At 37.8% G+C, this 24,121-nt stretch overlaps 1 protein-coding gene across 6 annotated transcripts in view; it reads right to left on the reverse strand.

Annotated features, from left to right (window-relative positions):
• Positions 1-24,121, reverse strand: part of CPQ (carboxypeptidase Q) — a 475,775-nt gene that overhangs the window by 354,404 nt on the left and 97,250 nt on the right. For all 6 annotated transcript variants that reach the window (XM_022584747.2, XM_022584750.2, XM_022584748.2 and 3 more), the window contains exon 3: positions 18,546-19,013. In XM_022584747.2, the coding sequence (XP_022440455.1) occupies positions 18,546-18,978 (433 nt within the window). In that variant the 5' untranslated portion in view covers positions 18,979-19,013. The remainder of the gene's footprint in view (positions 1-18,545; positions 19,014-24,121) is intronic.

A 24,121-nucleotide genomic window follows, 5' to 3' on the forward strand; every position in this document is an offset into this window, starting at 1 on the left:
TTGTTCATTGCAGCACTATTTACAATAGCCAGGGCATGGAATCAACCTACGTGTCCATCGATAGATGGATAAAGAAGATGTGGCACATATATACAATGGAATATTACTCAGCCATAAAAAGAAACGAAATTGAGTTACCTGTAGTGAGGTGGATGGACCTAGGGCCTGTCATACAGAGTGAAGTCAGAAAGAGAAAGACAAATACCATATGCTAACACATATATATACAATCTTAAAAAAAAAAAAATGGTTCTCATGAACCTAGTGGCAGGACAGGAATAAAAATGCAGTTGTAGGGCTTTCCTGGTGGCACAGTGGTTGAGAGTCCACCTGCCGATGCAGGGGACATGGGTTCGTGCCCCGGTCCGGAAAGATCCCACATGCCGCAGAGCAGCTGGGCCCGTGAGCCATGGCCACTGAGCCTGTGCATCCAGAGCCTGTGCTCTGCAATGGGAGAGGCCACAACAGTGAGAGGCCCACGTACCTCAAAAAAAAAAAAAAAAAATGCAGATGTAGAGAATGGACTTGAGGACACGGGGAGGGGGAGGGGTAAACTGGGATGAAGTGAGAGAGTGGCATGGACATATATACACTACCAAATGTAAAATAGATAGCTAGTGGGAAGCAATAGCATTGCACAGGGAGATCATCTCAGTGCTTTGTGACCACCCAGAAGTGTGGGGTAGGGAGGGTGGGAGGGAGACGCAAGAGGGAGGGGTTATGGGGATATATGTATACGTATAGCTGATTCACTTTGTTATACAGCAGAAACTAACACAACATTTTAAAGCAATTATACTCCAATAAAGACGTTAAAAAAAAATAAAGATTATCTGCAGAGCAAGAGTCCTTTGGAAAATAAAATAAAATAAAAATGACAATAATACACAGAATTTTTGCTGTCTATTATAATTCTATCTCATAAATTTAAGTATCTGTTCAACATACTTTACCAGTAAAATATTTCAGCATGTCTCACATTTTCTTGTCAATTTCATTTATTTTTATTCTGTGTCTGAAAACAGTCATATTATCTAAAATATTATTTTGATGAATTCTTAATATACCTCAAAATTTATACATCTAATTAGGTTTTCTCCCATTTTCTTCTAGAGCAATATCAATAAGGTTAGTAAAAACTAAAAATGGGGCTTCCCTGGTGGCGCAGTGGTTGAGAATCTGCTTGCCAATGCAGGGGACATGGGTTCGAGCCCTGGTCTGGGAGGATCCCACATGCCGCGGAGCAACTAAGCCCGTGCACCACAACTAATGAGCCTGCGCTCTAGAGCCTGTGAGCCACAACTACTGAGCCCGCGTGCCACAACTACTGAAACCCGTGCACCCAACAAAGAGTAGCCCCCGCTCGATGCAATTAAAGAAAACTCACGTGCAGCAACAAAGACCCAACGCAACCAAAATTAATTAATTAATTAATTTTAAAAAATAATAAAAAGAATTTAAGAATCTTGACCATCATGAGACCCTGGAAAAGCATAAGGACAACAAGCTCCCACCTAGATCATCTAAGCTCCTATCCTTTCCACATCTTATAGGCACCCAAAGGAGTAAACAGGTGGGTTTAGGGGATATTTGAACTATAATTAAATAAACAGGGTGCCTTTCCTCCCACAGGCTTTGCATGAGAAGTTTGTCTTTTGAAGTTCCAAAATTCAACTCTAGAGAATTTTAGCAAAAATACATTGGATTTCTCTCTCTAATGGGGGACAGGAATAGAAAACAATATCAGAAATGCTAGAAGCCTCCACGTTTGACAGGAGAGGGCTGTAAGCCAAGCTGTGTGATGACAAGGATCAGGGACTTTCCGTGCTGGGTGTGTCCAAGCTCATTGTGATCCCACAACAAACTCTCCCAAAGCCTGGCCAGACACCTGGCAGCTACAGCTCAGCTACCAAGACCCACTTCACTTGTTCATAATTTTATTTTTCCTTCTTTAGCTCAAAAAAAGACATAGGTAATTTCAAAGGCATTTTTCCCCCATTTTCTTAAAATAGAACTATATTGTTACAATCTTACCAATCTTCCTAAAAATCACTAACTAAACAGTTTGGTAAAACAGAATAGAATACAAATGAGGACAAAATTAACATTATCTGGATTCAACAGCAACACCAAGATGCAGGCATGGTCTCAGTAGAGTGACTTGAAAAATTAACAACAGTACCAAACCCCAGCTTTGCCCAAGGCCATAAAAAGTGCACTTTTCCTTGAGAGGTGTGAATCCCTCACATATGTTCACCCTGCCATTGTCTGTGGTCCCAAGCTTAATACATTCAACTGTCTGACAAACTAAACTGGGTAAAGAGACTTTCAAATGTGAATATAAACATACTTTGGTTTCATGGTTGGTCTGGGTCTGAGCACAAACTGTCTTTACAATTTAGTATCTAAAACTGATCCTGTGTATTCTAGATCAATGATTTCAAACCTGAACTTTAAAGAAACTATGCTTGCGGTATATATATATATATATATATATATATATATATATATACACACAATGGGATACTACTTAACCATAAAAAAGAATGAAATTTTGCCATTTGCGGCAACATGGGTGGACTTGGAGGGCATTATGCTATAAATGAAATAAGTCAGACAGAGAAAGACAAATATTTTATGGTATCACTTATATGTGGAATCTAAAAAATACAACTAGTTAATATAACGAGAAAGAAGCAGACTCACAGATATAGAGAACAAACTAGTGGTTACCGGTGGCAAGAGGGAAGGGAGGAGGGGCAATATAGAGGTAGGGGATTAAGAGATACAAACTACTATGTATAAAATAAGCTACAAGGATATACTGTACAACACGAGGAATATAGCCAATATTTTATAATAACTATAAATGGAGTATAAACTTTAAAATTTGTGATTCACTGTATTATACACCTGTAACATATAATATTATACATCAACTATACTTCAATTAAAAAAAAGAAACTATGGTTGTACCTACCTTCATGAAGCACAAATTTCTTGAGAAGAAATTGTCAGAAAGTATAGGATGAATGATCTCCGAGATATATACAGTTCAGTGAAAAGAGCAAAGATCATTGACTGTGCAGGTAGAAAGGGAAAGAATATACAATATGCTTCTATATCACAGACTGTCATAAGAAGGATTCATGGGCAACAGCTAAGTGGTTTCCTCTAGTAAAGGGAACAGGAGCCAGAGATCAGCGGTTCAGTAGAGACTTACTTCCCCTTGCGCTGCTGGAATTTCTCTTTATTGTGGTCATATATTAATTTCCTCTGCCCTCTCTTCCCCGTTTTAGTAAATCATGAAAGATGTTAATCATATAAAAAATATTTACATCTTAATAGTTTGTGGTCTTTATTTCAGTTCTTTTTTCTGCGTAAATAAATATCCATAGAATACAAATCCGCAATGTTTTATCTCCCCCATCTCATTCTTTTTTTCTCCAGAGATAACACTTATTATCTAAATGTGGTGTTCAAACTATACACGTGTTTAAACCTTCACTATATATAAACGTTTAAATATAGAATTATTTGTGTGTTTAACTAACTTCCTATAAATTGTATGATACATACCTATAATTCATCAACTCACTTTTTAACATTCAGTGTTGATTCAGGCTGATACATGTAACTCTAGTTCATCCGTCTGAACTGCTTTCTAGTACTCCACTGTCTAAATCTGCTCCAATTTATTTACCCACTCCCCTGTAATAATAATTCCTTATTATTGCAAGCAGCAATGCAATAAACGTTCTTGTACAGGTCTCCTTAAGTACTGTGTGAGAGTTTCTTTAGGGTGTGTGTCTAGAATCAGGATTTGCTCATTTGCATAGCAGTTCTCAAGCAGCAACTCATACTCTGGTAGCACTTGGAGTTTCTGCTGCCCCAGAGCACTTTGCTAGAGTCAAACTTTTAAAATTTCGTTCAACGTAAATATTATCTCACTTTTATTAAACTTTCAATAAGTATGTAAGTTGGAAATGGGGGAGGAATAGCGTGAGGCTCTAGGGCACCACCAAGATACAAGAAGACAAACACACTGCTGAGCCAATATCTCCAACTAAAATAGAAGCAAAATTCATTAAAGCTATGCTAGCTTCATCCCCTTGTCCATCCTACCTCATGCTGGTAACATCTGACTCCGCTCCCTAAATCCCAACTTTGTTCCATCCCCAGACTTCAGTACCCTGTTTACAAGGGCTCTGGTGGCCACTCAAAATCCTATGACTGGCCCCATTGCCAGCCGTGACTCAGATCCAGCCTCTAGACCCATGCGGAGGGCCGAGTGCATCTCTGCTACCAGCCCCATCCAGCCAGGTTTCATTCCTACCAAGTCCTACTGTGGAGGGCATGCGAGAGAGTAACATCGCTACAGAAATAAACCCCAGGTCAACCAAGTGAGGTCATGTGGTGTGACCAAAGCCATATGAGGGGGACAACTGAGAGAAGTCCCAAGTGTCAGAAATCCATGGAAAAACTACCACAAGGGACAACCTACAATGGGGTTTGAGTCTGGCTCAGCAGTTCTTTTTGGTAATTGAACTAGACACACAAATCAATAACTGCACAGAAGGAATCTGGTAACGCCAATTGTGTCATGTAGCTTAGCAAATACTACAGAGAGAAATAAACATTACAAACAACTGAAATATCCAACAATGAAGGACTCAGATGATAAAACGCTATGTGGCAGGCATTGAATGCTCTAAATGCATTGTCTCACCCTCACTCTAACCCTATGGGGTGAACACTATTATCACCATTTTGCAGAAAACACAACACAGCCTTTGGAAGGTTAAATAATTTGATAAAGGTCATGTTGCCAATTAGCAATCGATCACGAGACAACCTCAAAGCCAGGTTCTGAACAATTATACTATACAGACATTAAAATGAGGAGAAATGTTCACAATGTACTGTAAACACATATAAACATTCAAATGAAAAAGAAAATAGAGTATGTATACAGACCAAAATGTTCTTAGCTCTTACTTTTGGGCAACAGGATTTCATGTTATTTTATATTCCTACTTGTGCTTTTCTTTATTTTTCAAATTTCTACATTTGAAAAGAAATGCATTACTTTTAAAATCAGGAAAGTACTGTTTTAAAAGACCATATGTAACTTACACTTCCTGCTTGCACATCATTAGCTATTCAGTTTTCGTTCAGACCCGTATATCACCTGTGGTACCCACAAACGAGTGCTTAGTAAATGCTCTTCAGGATGAAAATAATGCATAAATGCAGTCTGATGGCAAATGTCCTGTTCCATGAACTGAGAGAGACAGCCAGCAGCCTTCTCAGAAAACAAGGCCCTGAATGTTTTGTGGTAAAATCTCCCCCAAATTAAGTGGAGAAAATCCACTTGAAAGGTAAGGCAACACAATATGGCAGTCTGAATAAAAACACACTTTGCAAAGCATTCTTTTACTAAAAGCCATATTAGCTTTAAAGTCATTTGGATCATAGTAAGACTGACAGATATATGACAAGATGGCAACGTAAAGGAGGAAGCGAACTTTATTTAGTAAACAATGAGATTAACAGTTGCCTGTGAAGGTGAGACTGGAAATTATTTCATTGATCCTGTATGATCAAGCGAGTATAAGCTATTGTTTGGTTCAGCAGATTTTTGAAAACCAAAAAACTAGATATCCTACTAAAATAACTCAGGAATTCTCATATCAAATACAAATTATGCAACTTCTAGTAATATTTATAACCAAAGAAACTCACCCCAAATCGTTCAGGGAATTTTTTTAACTTTGTCCCGGTCACATGATATAGTAGCGAAGATTAAAACTCAAAACTCTTTACAGCTAGTTCTTTACGCTTGACCAAGAGATACCAATTTAGGCTACCATCTAATCTCCCTTCCCTTCTTTCCTCACCCTAGAAATAATTTCTGTCCTAAGAAAGGTAAGGATACATAAGATGACCTTAGCAAGGTTTTCTTCAGTCTACCTTTGTAGCTTTCCAGTCCTATCACCACCCACTTATTTCTTCTCTCTATCAACATACTCCTCCGGTCATAAGGTAAATTCATCGGAAACTTTTACACCCTCATGCCTCTGCTCTTCTTTCCCGTCCTAAGAATACGTTTTCTTGCTTCTTAGCCTGAATGAATCCTTCATCCTTCAATGTCATGTCCCTCTGAAGGCTTGTTCAACCCACACATGCAACTAATCCCCATCTTCTCTATGTTCCCATCTTATTTACACCAGTGCTTTTCTCCTTATTTGACTCATCTGGGTATCATCCCTACCTAACCCTGGGCTGGGCATACAGTGGGTGCCAATGCAATAACCAATTACTGAGCGCCTGCCATGTGAGAAGTGCTCCCTTAGGAGCTACAGAGACTGAGATTATAGGCAGCTCTTTTCTGAATCAAGCTCACAATACATTGATTTGACAGCTAAGTAAACATGAATCACTGTTATGGCAGTATCAACAGAGAATTCAATCGTTTGTATATAGAATTTAACTAAAGAAAATAAGAAATGCCACAAGGGTGGAATTAGTGACCACCCTGGTCCATTGTTAACATTTTGTGGCACCTGGGGAATTTCTATAAGAGGACATGAATGTTTTCTATGGAATCAACCTCAAAAGGTCAGTGTATTAAAAAGTAACCTTATTATCCACTGTCTTCAGCCAACTTCCTTCCCCAGGCCTCTCCTTTCTCTCTGTGACATCACTATGGTTTTTCTACTAACTCAGGCTTGAAAGCTCTGTAATCTTTGATTCCTCCCATTCCTGATGTTTCATATCTAAAAGGCATTCACTGATCTTTATTTACTAATATCCATGGGGGAATTTTCTGGCAGTCCAGTTGTTAGGACTCAGCACTTTCACTGTGGGGCCCTGGGTTCAATCCCTGGTCAGGGAACTAAGATCCTACAAGACACATGGCATGGCAAAAAAAAAAAAATTCTTGTCTCCATTTCTGAGGCCATTAGTCCAAACTATTAGTCCCTCAAGTCTGAACTCCCTGTGATCTTTCTCCTTTCCATCTATTTGTCACAGAGCCAAGAGAATGTTTTCTGAAAAATGTTTATCCAAAAATTCCCCTATTTCTAAGTGTATACCAGTTCCCACTGGTTATAAATCTGATCTGGTCCTATCTTAGGTTTCCACCATTATTCAGACATCACCTTCTGTCATCTATATGCACCATTCATAAGTGCCCTACACATTACCTTGTCATATACAAGGATGAAATAAAGAAGTTATGATCACCAACAAAATGTACTTCTCAAGGTCTTCTTGGAAGAATTCCTAAGCAAGGTGGTCACAATGCTGATAATTCTCGGGCTCAGTGGTAACTCAGGGATTAACTGCAATTTAATCAAGTTTTGACAGTTTCACCCTCAACTTCCTTCAAAAATACTAGGTGGATGACATCTGGTCCCAGGGGTTTATTTATCAGCCACTTTGTCAATCAGGCCTTGAGGACCCAATGATTTACCAGTAGTTGATCTAAAACCTTTAAGCCATCTACTTCTAAAGAGGACAAATCTTAATATTTCCTCAGGAAAATGTTTCAATTTGATGATATAAAGTTCTGAAACTTCCTGGAAAATTTACATGCAATGTTTTCAGACAAAGAAAATCAAGAACGTAAGGAGTGTGCTACAAGCCTTGGCCTATGGACTGCCCCTGGAGAAATCAAAGTGGCTTCAGCTAATTTATATTATTGATGCACTTTTCCAACAACCATGAAAATGGCACTGATTGTTAGGAAATCACTTTCAATGTGAAATGCATCACGAATTTTTTCTTTACTGTTTTAAGAGTACAAAACATGTGCTCACCAACTTGCTTCAAGCGACTGTAATTCTAAGAACACAATGAAGCTGTCAAAGAGGACTTTTACAGACTAAGAAAAAGACAGAAGTTCCAATTAAATCTAGAGCAATAACCTGACATAGCTACAGAGACATCAGCCTTGGACTGTTGGTGAGGCAATGAACCAGAAACTAGGAAGTAGGAAACGAAAAGACAAAATGAAAAGACAAGAGTCCAAAACAAAAAGGAATAAGAGAGAAATAAAGAGAGTAAAAGAGAAGGGCAGACATGGTTAGTACAGAGAGGTACAGAGAAAGAAACACACAGAGAGACAGAGCAAATAAGAGAGATACAAAGAGAAAGAGAAATAAAGAGACACAGATTCACAACTATTGAGAAGAAATATCTAAATTTCCTAGTTCTACATGATGAAGTTCAATACTAATTGTAGTCTTTTGATTATTGAACACATTTCTTAGATTCACCCACAACATCAGTTATCAAAAACCTATAGTTATTAAACAATGATATTTTCCATTAGTAAAAGGGAGTCAGAGATTTGCTAAAGGAAAGGAAGGGATGAAATATGAGCTGGAGAAAGGTGTTTTTTAGAAAGGATACCTGGGTACTATCAACCTACATTATTTCATCATCAAGTCTCCAGGGAACATTATCCATACTTTTAGATTTAAAAAGAAAACCTCTTCCTAGAAGATTTTCCAAAAAATTAAACTAATGTGATTTAAAGGTCTTACTATACTGAAGGCTACACAAAGCAAATGAAAACAGACATCATCCCTGCTTCCAGAGCTTTGAAAGTTAGAGGATAAAAATGACAGAGATATGTATTACATGAAAACTAAAACCTATAAGTAAAAAGTAAAGATTTTACATTGTATAAGCATACATCGAAGTGATTATCATAAGATTATGGATGAAGAGGTAACTGGATAATGTTTAAAAAGTAAAGGAGAAGTGGTTTCCTTTCCTCTTGGAGAATATGACAAATTACCCAAATACCTACCTTAACCTCACGACTCATGGACTGACAAGTGGATTTCTGTTTTTAGTATCAGATACAAAGTGCTGGGCTAATTATACTCCTTAGTTCATAGCATACCATCTTCCTTGGCCTATTCAAGGCAAGTATCTTGTTTTATTTTCTTGTTTTTAATTTATTTATTCTCTTTTATCCCCATCTTCATTCCTACCTCCAACCCATGTCCTGGGTAGGCAACCATTCTAAGATATTTTTTGCTTATATGCCTTCTTGTAAAATGTGAACTATAATTCTGAGTACATGCAAAAATTGTATGTATATGTATGCAACTGTATTATATATGTCACTCTATTTTTTACTTTTATTACCCGGCTTTATACATGTAAGATACATCCATGTTGATATATATATATATATATATATATATATATATATATATATATATTCCTTTGCTATATATATTAGTCTGCTGCTTCCAACTTCTGCATAACATACCCTGAGGAGCATCTACCACATTTTACATGTCTACTCTCCCAGTGATGGACCTCCAGATGGACACTACCCCCCAAAATTAGGCCATAATAATCATCCTTGTTATGTACCCTTAGGGACCTCTGTGACAATTTCTTTGGGAAATATACTAAGGAAGTGAATTATTTGTTCATTGGGTATGAAAATATATTTAAGTGGGCTAAATATTACCAGTTTGCTCTCCAGAACTGTGGCACCATGCTTCATGCCCACCAATAAATGTATAAGGAAGGGTTCCTATATCACCACAGCATCACCAATGCATTTTACATCTCTGCTGTAAAATGATCTCATTTTTAAAACTTTCATTGTTCTGATTGCTAATGAGTTAAGATCTCTTTATACACTTGTTAGCATGCAGGCTTCCTCTTCTTTAAACTGCTTATTCAGAGCCTTTGTCCATTTTTCTATTAGGGTTACTGCCTTTTTCTTTTGATTTCCAGTAATTCATAGCCTACATATTAATCTCATAATGATTTTAGACAGTGTTAGTATCTTCTCCCATTTTTCCATCTGCTTAACAGCTTTGTGCATGGTATCCTTCATTGAACAGAAATTCTTAATTCTGATGCAATCAAATTCGGTAATGTTTTCATCTTGTGGTTTGTACTTTTTAAGTTGTGTTTGTGTGAGAGTGTAAAGGCACACAGGAGACAGATGTGGTGGCCCTACTCTTGAGGAAACAGCCAAGAGGAAAACAGATATACCTGCAAGATGTGGGCAGAAAGATCCACCATGAGGCTAGGTGAAGAAGAAGGCTATTGGGAAGGTATGACTTAGGACATGACTCTGCCACATATTATATGCTGTTACCTTGGACAAAGTGCTAAAGCTCCCAGAGCCTGCCATCTGTCAAGTGTGAACAACACCTATCCCAAAAGACAATGTAAGTAAAAGAATCTGCACAGTCACTAGTGTATAATAGACAGGCTCTCAATAAATGAGTTCCTTTGCCCCCTTCCTCCTCATTTCCAATCCTGATTTGATGCTGAGAGAGGGAATTTGCAACCTGTGACATTTTGGAATCAGATCCTTCAGCTGATCCCACACCTCCAAATTCTAAGTATCATCTATGGATACAGGTTCCTAAGAGCACTTCTGCTCATACTGCAATTAGATATCAGACAAAGATTAAGCCCTGAAAAAAAAAACAAAAAACAAAAAACAGTGAAAATGCTGTTTTCCTGACGAGACCAAAGGAGGAAAAGATGACAGGTACAAATAACTAATTATCTGATGATGGGACCTTGGGCGTAAATTAGTTAGCATCTCACTAAGAAATGGATCAAAGTATTGGTTGTAGAATGTCTTCGTTTGGTGGATGTGCTGGGAGTATGCTGGAAGGCTATTTTAGGTTTCCATACGATTAAACCAGTGAGATTTTGGAATAAGCTTAAGCTGTAGCTTTCTGATCCATGTTGCTGAAGTTTTCAGAAAGAACTGACTGGTAAACAACCTCATTGTGATCTGACTGATGTTTATTTATCCTTCTCTTTCCTATGTGCCTTCACTTCAGATGCAAACCAAAACTTATTGTTATTTGGATATGACGTAAAGACCTATGGAAATCACATGAGGCTAAAGGAAGCTTGAGTGTAAATAAGTTTTGTTGTTTTTTTATTAAGTTTTTAAATATCCTTTTCAAATGTGTGATATGTATCACAAATCTACCCATCAGGTCAATAGCTATTTAATATGCATTTGTATTACATTACTAGGTATAGCACTAAATGAGATACACAGATAAATAAGATGTGGCTTTTACCCCAGAGGAGGTCACAGTTTCTCAGAAGAGATAACCATGTGAACAATCAACTACAGTAAACTGTGATCATTGTATAATATAGGCAAACAAAGTGCTATGTGAATGGAGATGAAAGAACAATTACATTTATTTGGGTTTACGTTCAAGGCTTTAGAGAAAAGATCCACTTTAAATGAGTCTTTAAAAATGAGCAGGGATTTTCCAAGCAGAGAAGGGTTAGGTTGGGTTGGGATTAGGGTTGGGTTAGCAGAGCTCCAGGAAGCAGTTTTTAAGTCAAGGAAGTATGAACACGTCCAGGCAAGAGCAGCTAGGACCATGGTGTGTGGCTAGGGAGGAACTAGACATAAGCCTAGAAGCACAGCCTGGGGTCACTTTTTTAAAGGTCATAAGAATTTGAACTATATCCTGAACAGTGAAAAGATTTTAAGTAAGGGAGTGACATAATGAGATCTATATTTTACAAAGACAATTGAAGCAGCAGTATGGAAATTGATTAAAATGAGACTGGAGTCAGGAGGATCAGTTAGGAAGCGACTGTAACACTGTAGGCAGGAGATGTTAGGTCCTCAACTCTGATGTGAGAGTGAGAATAGAAAACTGGAGTCATCTGACATTTCAGTCTTGGTGACCAACGGAATGTTGGAGTGAGATAAATGGAAAGACTCAATCGTTCAATGAATATCTCTCAAAACTTTTCTGTGTATGAAACATTATGTTAAGAGCTAGGGCAGAGTTTCTCAACTTCAGCACTACTGGCATTTTAGAATGGATAATTATTTGATGTGGGGGAAGGGGAAGGCTGTTCTGTACACTGTGGGATGTTTAGCAATATTCCTGACCTCCACCCACTAAAGGCAAGTAGCACCCCCTCTCAGTCATGACCATCAGAAATGTGTCCAGACATTGCCAAATTTCCTCTAGGGAGCAAAATTATCACCAGTTGAGAACCACTGAAACTGGGATCTCTGATTCTGAGAGGCTTATTATCTGTAGAGAAATGCTTATGACATAAGCAAGTATAGGGCACAAGAAAAGCAGAAAGGAGGAAGTTGTCAATACTTCCTTGGGGATGAGCAAGCATAGGAAATGTCTCCATAGAAGAGGAGACATTCAAGCTGAATCCTTAAATAAGGGCATTCCTGACAGGGGACAAAAACATGAAAGCAAGATACCATATCAGATACTAGCAGAATTTCGAGGCTCTGAGCCTGAGCTCTTGGCGGTTGGCAATGTCATTAATGAATATGAGAAACACAGACAAGATGCTGAATTTGTGGGGCTTGCAGGACATCCAGTAGTCCTTGGAAATGCAAGTAGGAAGTCTTCTCCCAGCTCTCCACAGAGAGCTCACAGAGCCCTAACCCGGGCACACAAGTAAACTAATACACACTGTAATACTCAAGTCTAGAATTGGAAAGTTTAAAAAATTCGCTCTGGTTACATAAGGAATCTGCTCCATAGCACATGCCTAGGAGAATACTGCTCTTGCGATCTTGTGATCATCTTCACTGATCCCTTGTGGATTCTCAGAAAAACCACAGCCTTTCTAATCTAGAAAGATGTTACAGATTCATTTGCCAGCCATCTCTCATTTTATAGGTGACAAAATTAAGGCCCATAGAGATTAAATGACTGGGCCAGAGTCACACAACTAGTAGGTGGCTAAACCAAGGATATGACATGGGTTTCCTGGGAGATGAGATCTGCACCTGTACCTAGAGGTCCCTTTATGCAGACTTTACCCTATCTCCTGTGGGAATTTTTCCACAGCTGGTCCAGCCTAACTCTCCAGTCTCCTTAGAGCTTAAAATAGCCCAGTTGCCAGACAGCTGTTTATCTACCTTGAGTTCCATGGAATGAAGAATGGGGTGAAAGTGAGTCTTGGGACACCACAATAGATTCCAGTGAGTAAAATTCACTTCCCCTGGGTTTTTAAGGGCCCAGGAGCAATCTGTAACTTGGCTCAGCTTTCCCAGGCAGAGAGCCAGGGAAGAGCAGGCCCAGTTACAGAAACAAGAAATGAGGATACAAAAGAAAGGAAAATGAGAAAAAATGTCCAAAGGTACGGATACCAGTATCACCTGCAGTATAAGTACCAGCAACTTTTGAGACAGATCTGCTTCAGTCAAATGGATAAAAAGGGGAATCTTATAAATGAAAATAACATGAAAATATCTGTATGTGAGGCGATATAGTCTAATGACTAAAAGCACAAAGTCTGGAGTTTGACAGTGGTTCACACCTGAACTTGGTCTCTCACTAGCTGTGTAACCCTGGGCAAATTACCTAATCTCTTGTAGTCTGGTTTTCTCATTTGTTAAAATCAAAACATAACAAAACAAACAAACAAATAAAGATATTGATAGTTAGGAGGGCTAAAAAGGAAATAAATATGTATGTATGCTGGTGTCTAACACAGATGAGTAACAACAGAAGGCAATTAAACAAACTCCTGGTTGACAATATAGAACCCAAGCTGAGGGGTCCCTAACAGCTTAGAGGACTCTACCACCTATTCACACAGCCTCAGAGAGACCAAAACTAGCCGTCCCAGTGGTACTTCCAGAATGGTACAGTGAGAAACTTGGCAGATCTTCCTCCCTACAAAACATTTAACTGGGAAAAAATATTTTTAAAAAATCACTTACAGTCTCTCAAAACTGTCCTAAGGGCATACAGCAAGCGGAGAAACATTCATTCAAGAAAATATACTAAATTTAAGTTAGAATAATGAGAGTCTGTAGCATTTGGCCATCACCTGCTTCCTTCTCCCATCCCCAACTGCACGTTATAGAAACTCTATTATGGCCACTCCACTCCAAGAGGACTAGGTCCCCATTCCTCTACTCAGCCCCTACTTGTATGGTGGAAGTCCTACCCCAAGTAAAGCCATGAGAAAACTGGGACCCTGATCACTGCTATCTTAGCTCATTCATAGGCAGAGGTCTCATGCTGGGAGAGGCAAGCTGAAAAGACCAGTAGCTACCACCATCCCCTTCTAGCACCTGCCAGGGATATCACTCTGGGGAAGCAGGCCACTATCACTATGCCTAGCTCCTGGGAACTCCCAGGGAAGAGGCAACCCAGGAGGATGAAGAGCTTTGCGGTTCTTAACCAGGGTAGTGACTTTATTTGGAACAGAACATAGAGAATCCCATGCCTAAGGGTGTTGTTGGAAACGATGGAGAGCTTGGTAGAGAACAAGTTAGGGGGTACTGGTAGCTTTATGATACTGCTAACAACAAGCAAAATGGCAGAACAATCAGAAGTTTAACAAAAAGAAACAGGGAGGAAAAAGCGACCAAGAAAAACCCTCCCTGGATCACAATAAACCCTGGGGGTTGGGAAGGCTATCCACATGGTCCTACTTAGGAACAATCAAAAACCGGACATGGGTCAGATTGAAAACATTTTCCAAGCTGCACACAGATCCATCAACAAAGGGCAGAAGCCTTACGGGCACAAGAGGCTTAAGCACAACCTCTAACCAAATACTGGCTGAAAAATACGCTATTCTGACACAGGGGAAAATATTATTAAGCTAGGCTTAATAGATAGATTGATACAGATTATGCAATCTGAAGAACAGAGAGAAAAAAGTGGAGAACAATGAGCAGAGCCTCAGAGAAATGTGGGACACCTTTAAGTGCACCAACATACTCATAATGGAAGCACCAGAAGGAAAAGAGAACAAAACAGGGATAGAAAATATATTCATAGTAAAAAAAAGCTGAAAACTTCCCGAATTGATGAAAAACATTAATCTATACATGAAGCTCAACAACCTCTAAGCAAGATAAAAGCAAAGAAATTCCCACCTACATATGTCAAAATTAAAATGTTGAAAACGAAAAATAAAGAAAAAAATCTTGAAATCACTAAGAGCAAAATGACTTGTCACAGGAGCATACCTCATTTTATTGTGCTTTGCAGATACTGTGTTTTTTACCAATTGAAGGTTGTGGCAACCCTGTGTTCAGAAAGTCTGTTGGTGCCATTTTCCCAACAGCATTATTTCTTATTTAAGGTATGTACATTGTTTTAGACATACCGCTATTACACACTTAATAAACTATGGTATAGTGTAAACATAACTTCTATAAGCACTCGGAAACCAAAAAATTCATGTGACTCGCTTTACTGCAATACTCACTGTATTACAGTGGTCTGGAACCAAACCAAGTATCTCCAAGGTATGCCTGTACAGGGGAATTCCAGTAATATTAACAGCTAACTTCTCATCAGAAACAATGGAAGCCAGAGGACAATGGAATGACAAATTCAATGTGTTGGAAGTAAAAAGCTGTGAATCAAGAATCTTATAACCAGTAAAACTGTGTTTCAAAAATGAAGATTAAATAAGGAACTAAATATGGATGAAAGCTTAGAGAATTCTCTGCTAGTGGACTGGCTTTGAAAAACAAAGAAACTAAAGAGAGTTCTTCAGGCAGAAAGCAAATGACACCAAACAATAATTTGAATCCTTATCCTCACAAAAATAAAAATAATTGTTAGTGGATACTATAAATAACTGTATGCCAAAAAAATTACATAATTTATATAAAATTAATAAATTCCTAGAAAGACACAAACTACTAAAACTGACTCAAAAAGAAATAGAAAATCTGAATAGATCTATGCCAAGGAAAAATATTGAAGTAATAATTAACAACCTTCCCACAAAGAAAATCCCAGAACCAGATGGCTTCACTAGTGAATGCTACCAAAAACTTAAAAGAATTAATACCAATCTTTCACAAACTCTTCTGAGAAACAGAAGACAACATAATACTTTTCAACTTATTCTTTGAGGCCAGAATTACCCTGATACCAAACCAGACAAAGACATCACACAAAGAAAATAAAACTACAGGCCAATATCCCTTATGAATATACATGTAAAACTGCTCAACGAAATACTAGTAAACTGAATTCAGTAACATATAAAAAAAGATTATACACCATAACCAAATGGGATTTATCCCAGGAATGCACGGTTGGTTTAACATCTGAAAATCAATTAATGAAATACATCCAGTTCAATGGGGAAAGAATAGTCTTTGCAACAAATGATGCAGAGACAACTGAATGACCACAGCAAAAGAAAAAAGTTGGACTCCTACCTCACACCTAAAATTAACTCACAGACCTAAATATAAGAGCTAAAATTATAAAACTCTTGGAAGAATAAATAAAACTCTTAGGAATAATCTTTGTGACATTGGTTTAGGCAATGGTTTCTTAGATATAACACCAAAAGCACAAGCAACAGAAAAAAAATTAGATAAATTGTGCTAATTCAAAATTAAAGACATTTCTGCAGCAAATACTACCATCGAGAAAGTTTTAAAAAAAAATCCATAGAATGGGAAAGAACCTTAGTAAATCACGCTGATAAGAGACTTCCAACCAGAATACATGAAGAGCTTTCACAATTCAATAATAAAAATTCATATAGCACAGTTAAAAACTGGCCAAAGGATGTGAGTATACATTTCTCTGAAAAAGATACACAAATGGCAAATAAGAACATGGAAGGATGCTCAACATCATTAGTCATTAGAGAAGTGCAAATAAAAACCACAATGAATATCACGTCATACCCACTAGGGCAGCTGTAACCAAAAAGACGGATAACAAGTGTTGACAAGTATGCGTAAAAATTAGAAAACATCAGTGAAAATGTACAATGGTCCAGTCACTTTGGAAAACAGTTTGGCAGTTCCTCTGAAGGTTAAACACAGAGTTATTATATAACCAAGCAATTCCACTCCTCGGTACATATCCAAGAGAAATGAAAATATATGTACATACAAAGACTTATGCATGGATGTTTATAGCAGCATTATTCATAATAGCCAAAAGGTGGGAAAAAAAAACAAATGTTCATCAGCTGATCAACGGATAACTAAAATACGGTATATCTGTAAAATGGGAAATTATTCAACAATAAAAATGAATTAAGCACTGATACATGCTACAACATGCTACATGAAAGAAGCCAGTCACAAAAGAAAATATAGTGTATTATTTCATTCACGTGAAATATGCAGAATAGGCAAAATCCCTAAAGACAGAAAGCAAATTAGTGGCTACCTAGGGCTTAGGAGGGTGGTAGGAAAGGGATGGAGCATAACTGCTAATGAATATAAAGCTTCTTTTGGGGGTGACGAAATGTTCTCTGATTAGATAGTGATGGTGGTTGCACAATTCTATGAGTATATTAAAAACCACTGACGTGCACGTTTCAAATGGGTGAATATTATGGTATGTGAATTATATCTCAATAAAGTGTTTTGTTTTGGGGGGTTTTTTGGCTGGGCCGTGAGGCATGTGGGATCTTAGTTCTCTGACCAGGGATTGAACTGTCCCGTACCCCCTGCAGTGGAAGTGCGCAGTCTTAACCACTGGACCCCCAGAGAAGTCCCGATATCTCAATAAAGATGTTTTTAAAAAGCTGACCATCTGCTTCTCTACTGGGTGTTTCTCTTGGCTTTAGAGAAGGCCAAAAGTTTCTATAAACTTTTTAAAGAAGCTCAACTAGCTTTTTTTGATAAACTAAAGTTGACCCTTGAACAATGCAGGTTTTAACTGCACAGGTCCACTTACACGTGGATTTTTTTTCAACAGTAAATACAACAGTACTACGTGATCTACGGCTAGTGAATATGCAGATGCAGAAACTCACGGATACAGAAGAAGCAAACAGTATAGATGGAGGGCTGACTGTAAGTTATATACGGATTTTCAACTGCGTGGAGGGTTGGTGCCCCAACTCTCACGTTGTTCAAGGACCAACTGTAGTTCCTTTGCCATAGGAATATAGTCTGTGAATACATGCACAGTCCATGAATAGTCGAATACCAACTGATAGCTCACTGTTGACTGGTTTTATATCCCTGATCTAAGCATTTACATTGTCTGATGCGGCTGAGCCAGAGTGCTGATAAGTAAAGATAGAACTCCACCCTAGACAACCCCTTGCATTAGAGACCTCAGGTTCTGTAAAAATAATTGCCTCAAATCAATTCAATGTGCAAGGCTCTGTCCCATATTTCATTAATTCTAAGAAATTCTGTACACTGAGGCCACTTGGAAGAAGCCATAGTTTTTATAACCTATTTACATATATCTCAATTCTCTACAGAATGATACTAATGTTATATACTAGATAGAAATTATTAAGTGATACAGTTCATAAGTATCATGGACCAATAGCTGTAGATGCTTCATTTTAAAAAGTGACGCTTTCAGAAAAGAAAGAGAGGAAAAAAAGGAAGAAAAAAGGAGTATAAGAGTAAAGAACTCAAGCCAATGGAATGCAAAATGATTATATCTTCCTCTTTATCACCCAGTTATAATATGAATCATGCACACTATAATCAGTTATGTCACATGGCATTAGTTTTAACAAAGAACACAGCAAATTGACTTGAAAAGGCAAAATAATACCTTCTGGGGGCGTCCCAATGCTGCTGCCAAGACCCAAAACTGCCATCTTGTGAATTCTCGGCTCCAGCATCACAGCAGATTCTTCTCCCCTTTCCCAGTGGGGTATTTTGACAGGCTCCAGGTGGACATTCTCCAGCCCATCTTCCTGCAGGTTTTGGTGCATGATTTGGATGGCTTTTTCTAGGCTCTTGGAACCACTGAGCCTGGGTCCAACAGTGTCAACCAGAAGTGCCAATCGCTCATAGGATCTGTTCCGGGCTTTCCCATAAACAGCAAGGTTGATGATCGCTTTAGCAACATCTCCATAGCGGGCTATTTCTTCTTTTATTTCTTGAAAAGTCCTCTGAGAGATGCCATTCCCATAGACAGCTTTCCCAGAGTTCAGGGGTAAAAAGTGAACAACACCAACAAATACGAAGACATGGAACTTCATTTTTTTTTCCCAGTCTGTTTTCTTCCTAAAATAATCTAGGTAAGTAAGAAATATGTGTTAGGGGAAAAGAATCTCACAGCTATCTGCCCATAACCCAGGGACTGCTTTTCAAACAGGATTCCCCTTCCCTTCTCAACTGTTGCCCAATTTCTACCATCAAATTCAGGCACCATAACTCCCAGGAATGAAGAAGAAAAGAGGCAATGATTGGCCTTATTGACAAGGTAACATGTATTAAAACCACAAAATCACATGTTACCTAGCAATCAGTTTAAAATATGCTAAAAGATTAAAATAAGAAGATAACTAGGAAAGAGAGGAAGAAATAGAGGTAGCAGTGATAGGGCTAGGGCAGTGTTACCCCTTCTTCTAAACACAGTATGATCCAAATGTTTCAGAGTTCCCTCTACCTGATATGCTCTCTCCTGTTTGCCTATTGAACTTATCCTTCGAGGCCCTTTCAGAGACGTCATCTCTTCTTGACGCTCTCCCTAACCCCAACCCTTCCACATTTAATCCTCACAACAGTTCTATGAAACAGTTTCTTTTTATTGCCTTCATTTTAGAACTGAGAATCCTGGGGTAGTGAGAGATTAAGTAACTTGCCAAAGACACACAAAGGCTTTCCAGCCCTAGAGACCACGCTGTAAACAGTGCTAAAAGTATGTTTGTGGACCCATGCCAGTCCACAATTGTTTTTCACAAGTCCACGAAAGACAAACACAAAGATTAAGAGTAAACATATTCAGTAATGTGCAACACAGTAGCCAATAGTCCAATGTGGTTATTACAATTTAAATTAAATCATCAGCTTCTCAGCCATACTAGCTGCATTTCAAATGCTCAATGGCCACATGGGCTAGTGGCTGTTGTATTGGGCAGCACAGAAAGAACATTTCTATCATCATAGAAAGTTCTGTTGAATAGCACTGGCTTAGACAGATAACTGACAGAACAACTATACATCTGTCAAATCTAACGACTAAAAAATGATGCTTCGTTTTACTTTTCTACTTCACTATTATATTTTTCAGAAGCATCAGTCTGCAACAAATTCTAAATTTAAAAATCTGGTCCTTCACCACAGATAAATAATTTGAGAAGCACGGTCATAAACTACTATATAAGTATAAACTCCAAATTCAGGCAGCATACAAGGCCTTTCAAAATATGGTTCCAACAACCACTTCAACCTCATCTCTCTACCTGCCCCTCTAGAGTGAACACATTTTCATTCTCATTCTCATTTCTTCTCTCTCTCCCTCTCTCTCCCTTTCTCTCTCTCTCTCACAGGCACACACACATAGCACTTGAAATGTGGCTAGTCTAAACTGAGATGTCTTGTACGTGTAAAATATACACCTGATTTGATCTTCAAAATCAATTACTTCATATTTAAGTGTAAAAAAACATAAATATTTCAGATATATTGGATTAAATAAAATACATGATTATTAATCTCACCTATTTCTTTTTACTTTTTAATATAGCTATTAGAAATTTTTAACTTACATAATATTTATATTGGACAGTAATGTTCTAGCTGCACTGAACTGGACCCTGTTCTTCAACTACCCAGGCCCTTTTATAACTCTGGGTCTCTACATATGTTCATTCCCTTTTATTGCAAGGCCCCTCTCTTCACCCTGGCAAACGTCTATAATGAGAATGCATTAAAAATCACCTCTTCTGTGAAGCCTCACCAAACAATACCCCAGAGGTACGTGCACCATTTTCTGTGTTTCTACCATAATTAACTATATTATCAACAAATATATTTGTTTATAAATCTGTCTCTCCTGCTCTCAAAGTCAAATAGGATAAATTATTCATCATTGTACCCATATATAGGCACTCTATACCTTTTTAAGAAGGAACGAATAAGCATTTAATCTCTCTAGGTCTCACCTCCATAGAGTATAAGAGTACTACTTATCTTGCCTCCTTCACAAGGAAGCTGTAGGAATTAAAATCTTGCGATCATATTTTAAATATTTTGAAAAATTATAAAAACTATACATTGCTGCTGCTTTCTTTTTTATTATAACTACAGTTGACCCTTGAGTGACACAGGCTTGAACTTCCCTGGTCCACTTCTACACAGGTTTTTTTCCCATAAATACTACAGTACTACAAGATCTGAGATTGACTGAATCCGTGGATGCAGAACCAGATATGGAGCGCTGACTATGGGACTTCAGCATCCACAGAGGATCCTGGAACCAATACCCCTCCTTGTTCAAGGGTCAATGCATAGGTTTTTCGTTTCTACAGTTACCATACTGATGCTTGTTTTAAAACCTAAATTTTATTAAGCAATCAAAATATTTCACCAGATTGCAATTTATTCTTGAAAGTACATTTTTCCAATATATTTGGAAAAATGTTCTTGGGGCAAAAAAAGAAAAAAAGGTTAATAAGCCATCTATTAATTGACACTAAACACAAGTATCTACTTCTCATTAAAAGTTCTGTAAGCCTTCTGCAACCATTAATTAACGATTTCATAATACATTTCTAGTGATGGATTAGAATCATATTATGACAACATTGTAGAGAACAGGAGAGCTTAGGGATCCCTAGTCCATATCCTCGTTTCATAGAAAGTTAATCAAGGCCTGCGTTGTGATTCCTAGGCAGCAGACAAACCAGCAACTACAATTAACCAGGTAAGTGGACCAGCTAGCACATACTTTCTAAAGGATTAAGAATAGTTTTCTTCTAGGAAACTATATGCATTTACATATAATAGAAATTCAATGAAGGATGCCCAAATGCAGTCTGAGAAGCAAATACCTATAATAAAATACATGTATACAGAGTGGCATCAGAACAAAGAGAAGAACAAAGGGGATCATGAAAAGCTATAGAGAAGACATAACATCTCAGGACAGGCTCAAGAAATGGCTCTGCAGGCAGAAAAGAGTGAATGGTATCCCTCAGAGCGCCACTAGAACATCATCTGTACGTCACATCCTGGTTAAAAGATATGTCCAGAAAATAACAGTGCCTGAGTCTATCATCTTTACATCTTTTTGCGTATATGTCAATTGAATTAACAGATAACACATCATTTTGATAATAATATTTAATGCTTCTTAACATGGTCAGTTAAATTAATTTTGACTCTAAAAAATGATACAATTACTTTAAAACAGAATTCGTATCCGCGAGTGTTGTTCTGAGTATCTTAACTATACTGTTTCTTCAAATCCCACAAATGCAATAAGTGCTTATTTTTAAAAGTAGGTTAATTTAAAAGGTGATGGTTTGTTACCTTTCAATGGATCAGTTTTTCCCTGAGTATAAAGTTTACTAAGATCAAAGGCACAAAACAATGCATTACATGAGATATCACCCAGAACACTTGACACAAGTAAACACTAAATACATGTTAGTTGACTCTAAACCTAGTTTTCTCTGGAGTATAATCTCAAAATTACCTATGTAATTCTTGGCTAGAATGCATAATTATATATCTCTCCAATGGAGCACTATAAGAATCTTTTTTTATTATTATTACTTTTAGAAAGGTACATTAGTCCAAGATGTGTTTTCAGTAATAAAGGGTAGAAAATAATAATTATAACTAACAGTCTATATTTGAGGAGGTAATAAAAATGGAACAAGATATTGCTATATCAAATTCCAGTCGAGAAGAAAACCAAAATATAATATGTAATTTTAAAACACAGGGACTATAGGTAATTTGTACAAATCTGATACATAATTTGTACATTCCTAGCAAGAAACAGAGAATTATAATAAAAATTAAAATAGTGAAATATACAGACAGAATAAGATTAAATAAAAGCCAAAAATGAAGGACAACTTGAAGAAATTCTCTCCTAATTCACAGATTTAGGATCACCATACAACAAGAAATTCATTCTAGAACTGGAGTCAATCCAAGTGACAGGATGATCAAAGACACCAGTATATTTGCATGAAAGGACTAAAACACTAGCCCTCCCCAGTGTGAAAAGACAGGCCAAAAGTAGAACTATTTTGTTGCATAAAATCAAGAAGGGTTTGGAAAACATGAATACAGATTTACTCGCCATATCTTTTCATACTTGTACCAGGGAATAGCCCTAGTGGCTCAGAGGTAATTTTAGGAAAATCAAAATGTACAGTTTTACACAGTAAGTGATAAACATGTAAACAGTTTCCCTAAGAAAAAAAAGAGGATTTGGATAATATCATGAATGATACAGTCATTGGAGCTGAACCCTTTTAAATCTACCACACAACATTGGCACCACACTGACCTAAGTATAGTTTCCTATGGGATCACCAGGAGGGTTTGCTGATCTGAAAGACTGTTAGTCTGCCCTAGCTCAGAGATAGAAAATGTCCCTATACAGTCATTTCAGTCAAATAAAATTAAGCAAGCTATAGTATTTTTCTACAGTCTGCAAAGGGAGCAAACAATTCCACGGTGATCAACAAAGACAAATAGAATTACTGATCTCAAACATTTCCCCTTTATAATTGCAAATGGTGCTTTGTTTTGGGTCATAACTTCATTTCTCCAGTCATTTAACAAAGATGTATTGAGCACCTTACCTACCAAGCACCAAAGACACAATTTATAAGATAATATCCATACCCTCAAAGAGCCGCGAAGTATAATAGAGAGACAGATAATGTGAAAACCCTACAACTGAGGTGGTTACAAGCTTCTGTGAAAACAAACTGGAGGAGGGGATTAGGAGGAGATTCCTGATGGCGTGTGAAAAAGGCGAGAGTGGCACTGAAAGAACGATAACCCAACAGAAAAAAACAAACCGTGCAAAGACATGGAGGCTTTACAAAACTTGGGCTATGGAGAAAATGGCAAGGAGTTGGATGATAAGTAGGGGGAAATGGTGGAAGATACAGCAGTGATGCAAGGAATTATTCCCCAAGGTCTGACTAAAAAGGTCTACTGTGTGAAGCTTCAAAGTGGAACACAAACCCCCAGGGCACTGTAACAGGGGACTTAATGAACAGTTCCCAACCCTTATGCAGCCAGGAAAAGGAAAGAAGGAAGGGACTGAGGGAGAGAGGGAGGGAGGAAAGAAGGAAGCAAGGAAGGAAGGAAGGAAGGATAGTTTTCTTTCTGATCTTCATTATGACCTGCTCCTTAGCACAAAGAATC

Source organism: Delphinapterus leucas, chromosome 17, assembly GCF_059928025.1.
Source record: "Delphinapterus leucas isolate spDelLeu-1000000601 "Yukka" chromosome 17, BTC_Dleu_Yukka2, whole genome shotgun sequence".
Taxonomy (NCBI): domain Eukaryota; kingdom Metazoa; phylum Chordata; class Mammalia; order Artiodactyla; family Monodontidae; genus Delphinapterus; species Delphinapterus leucas.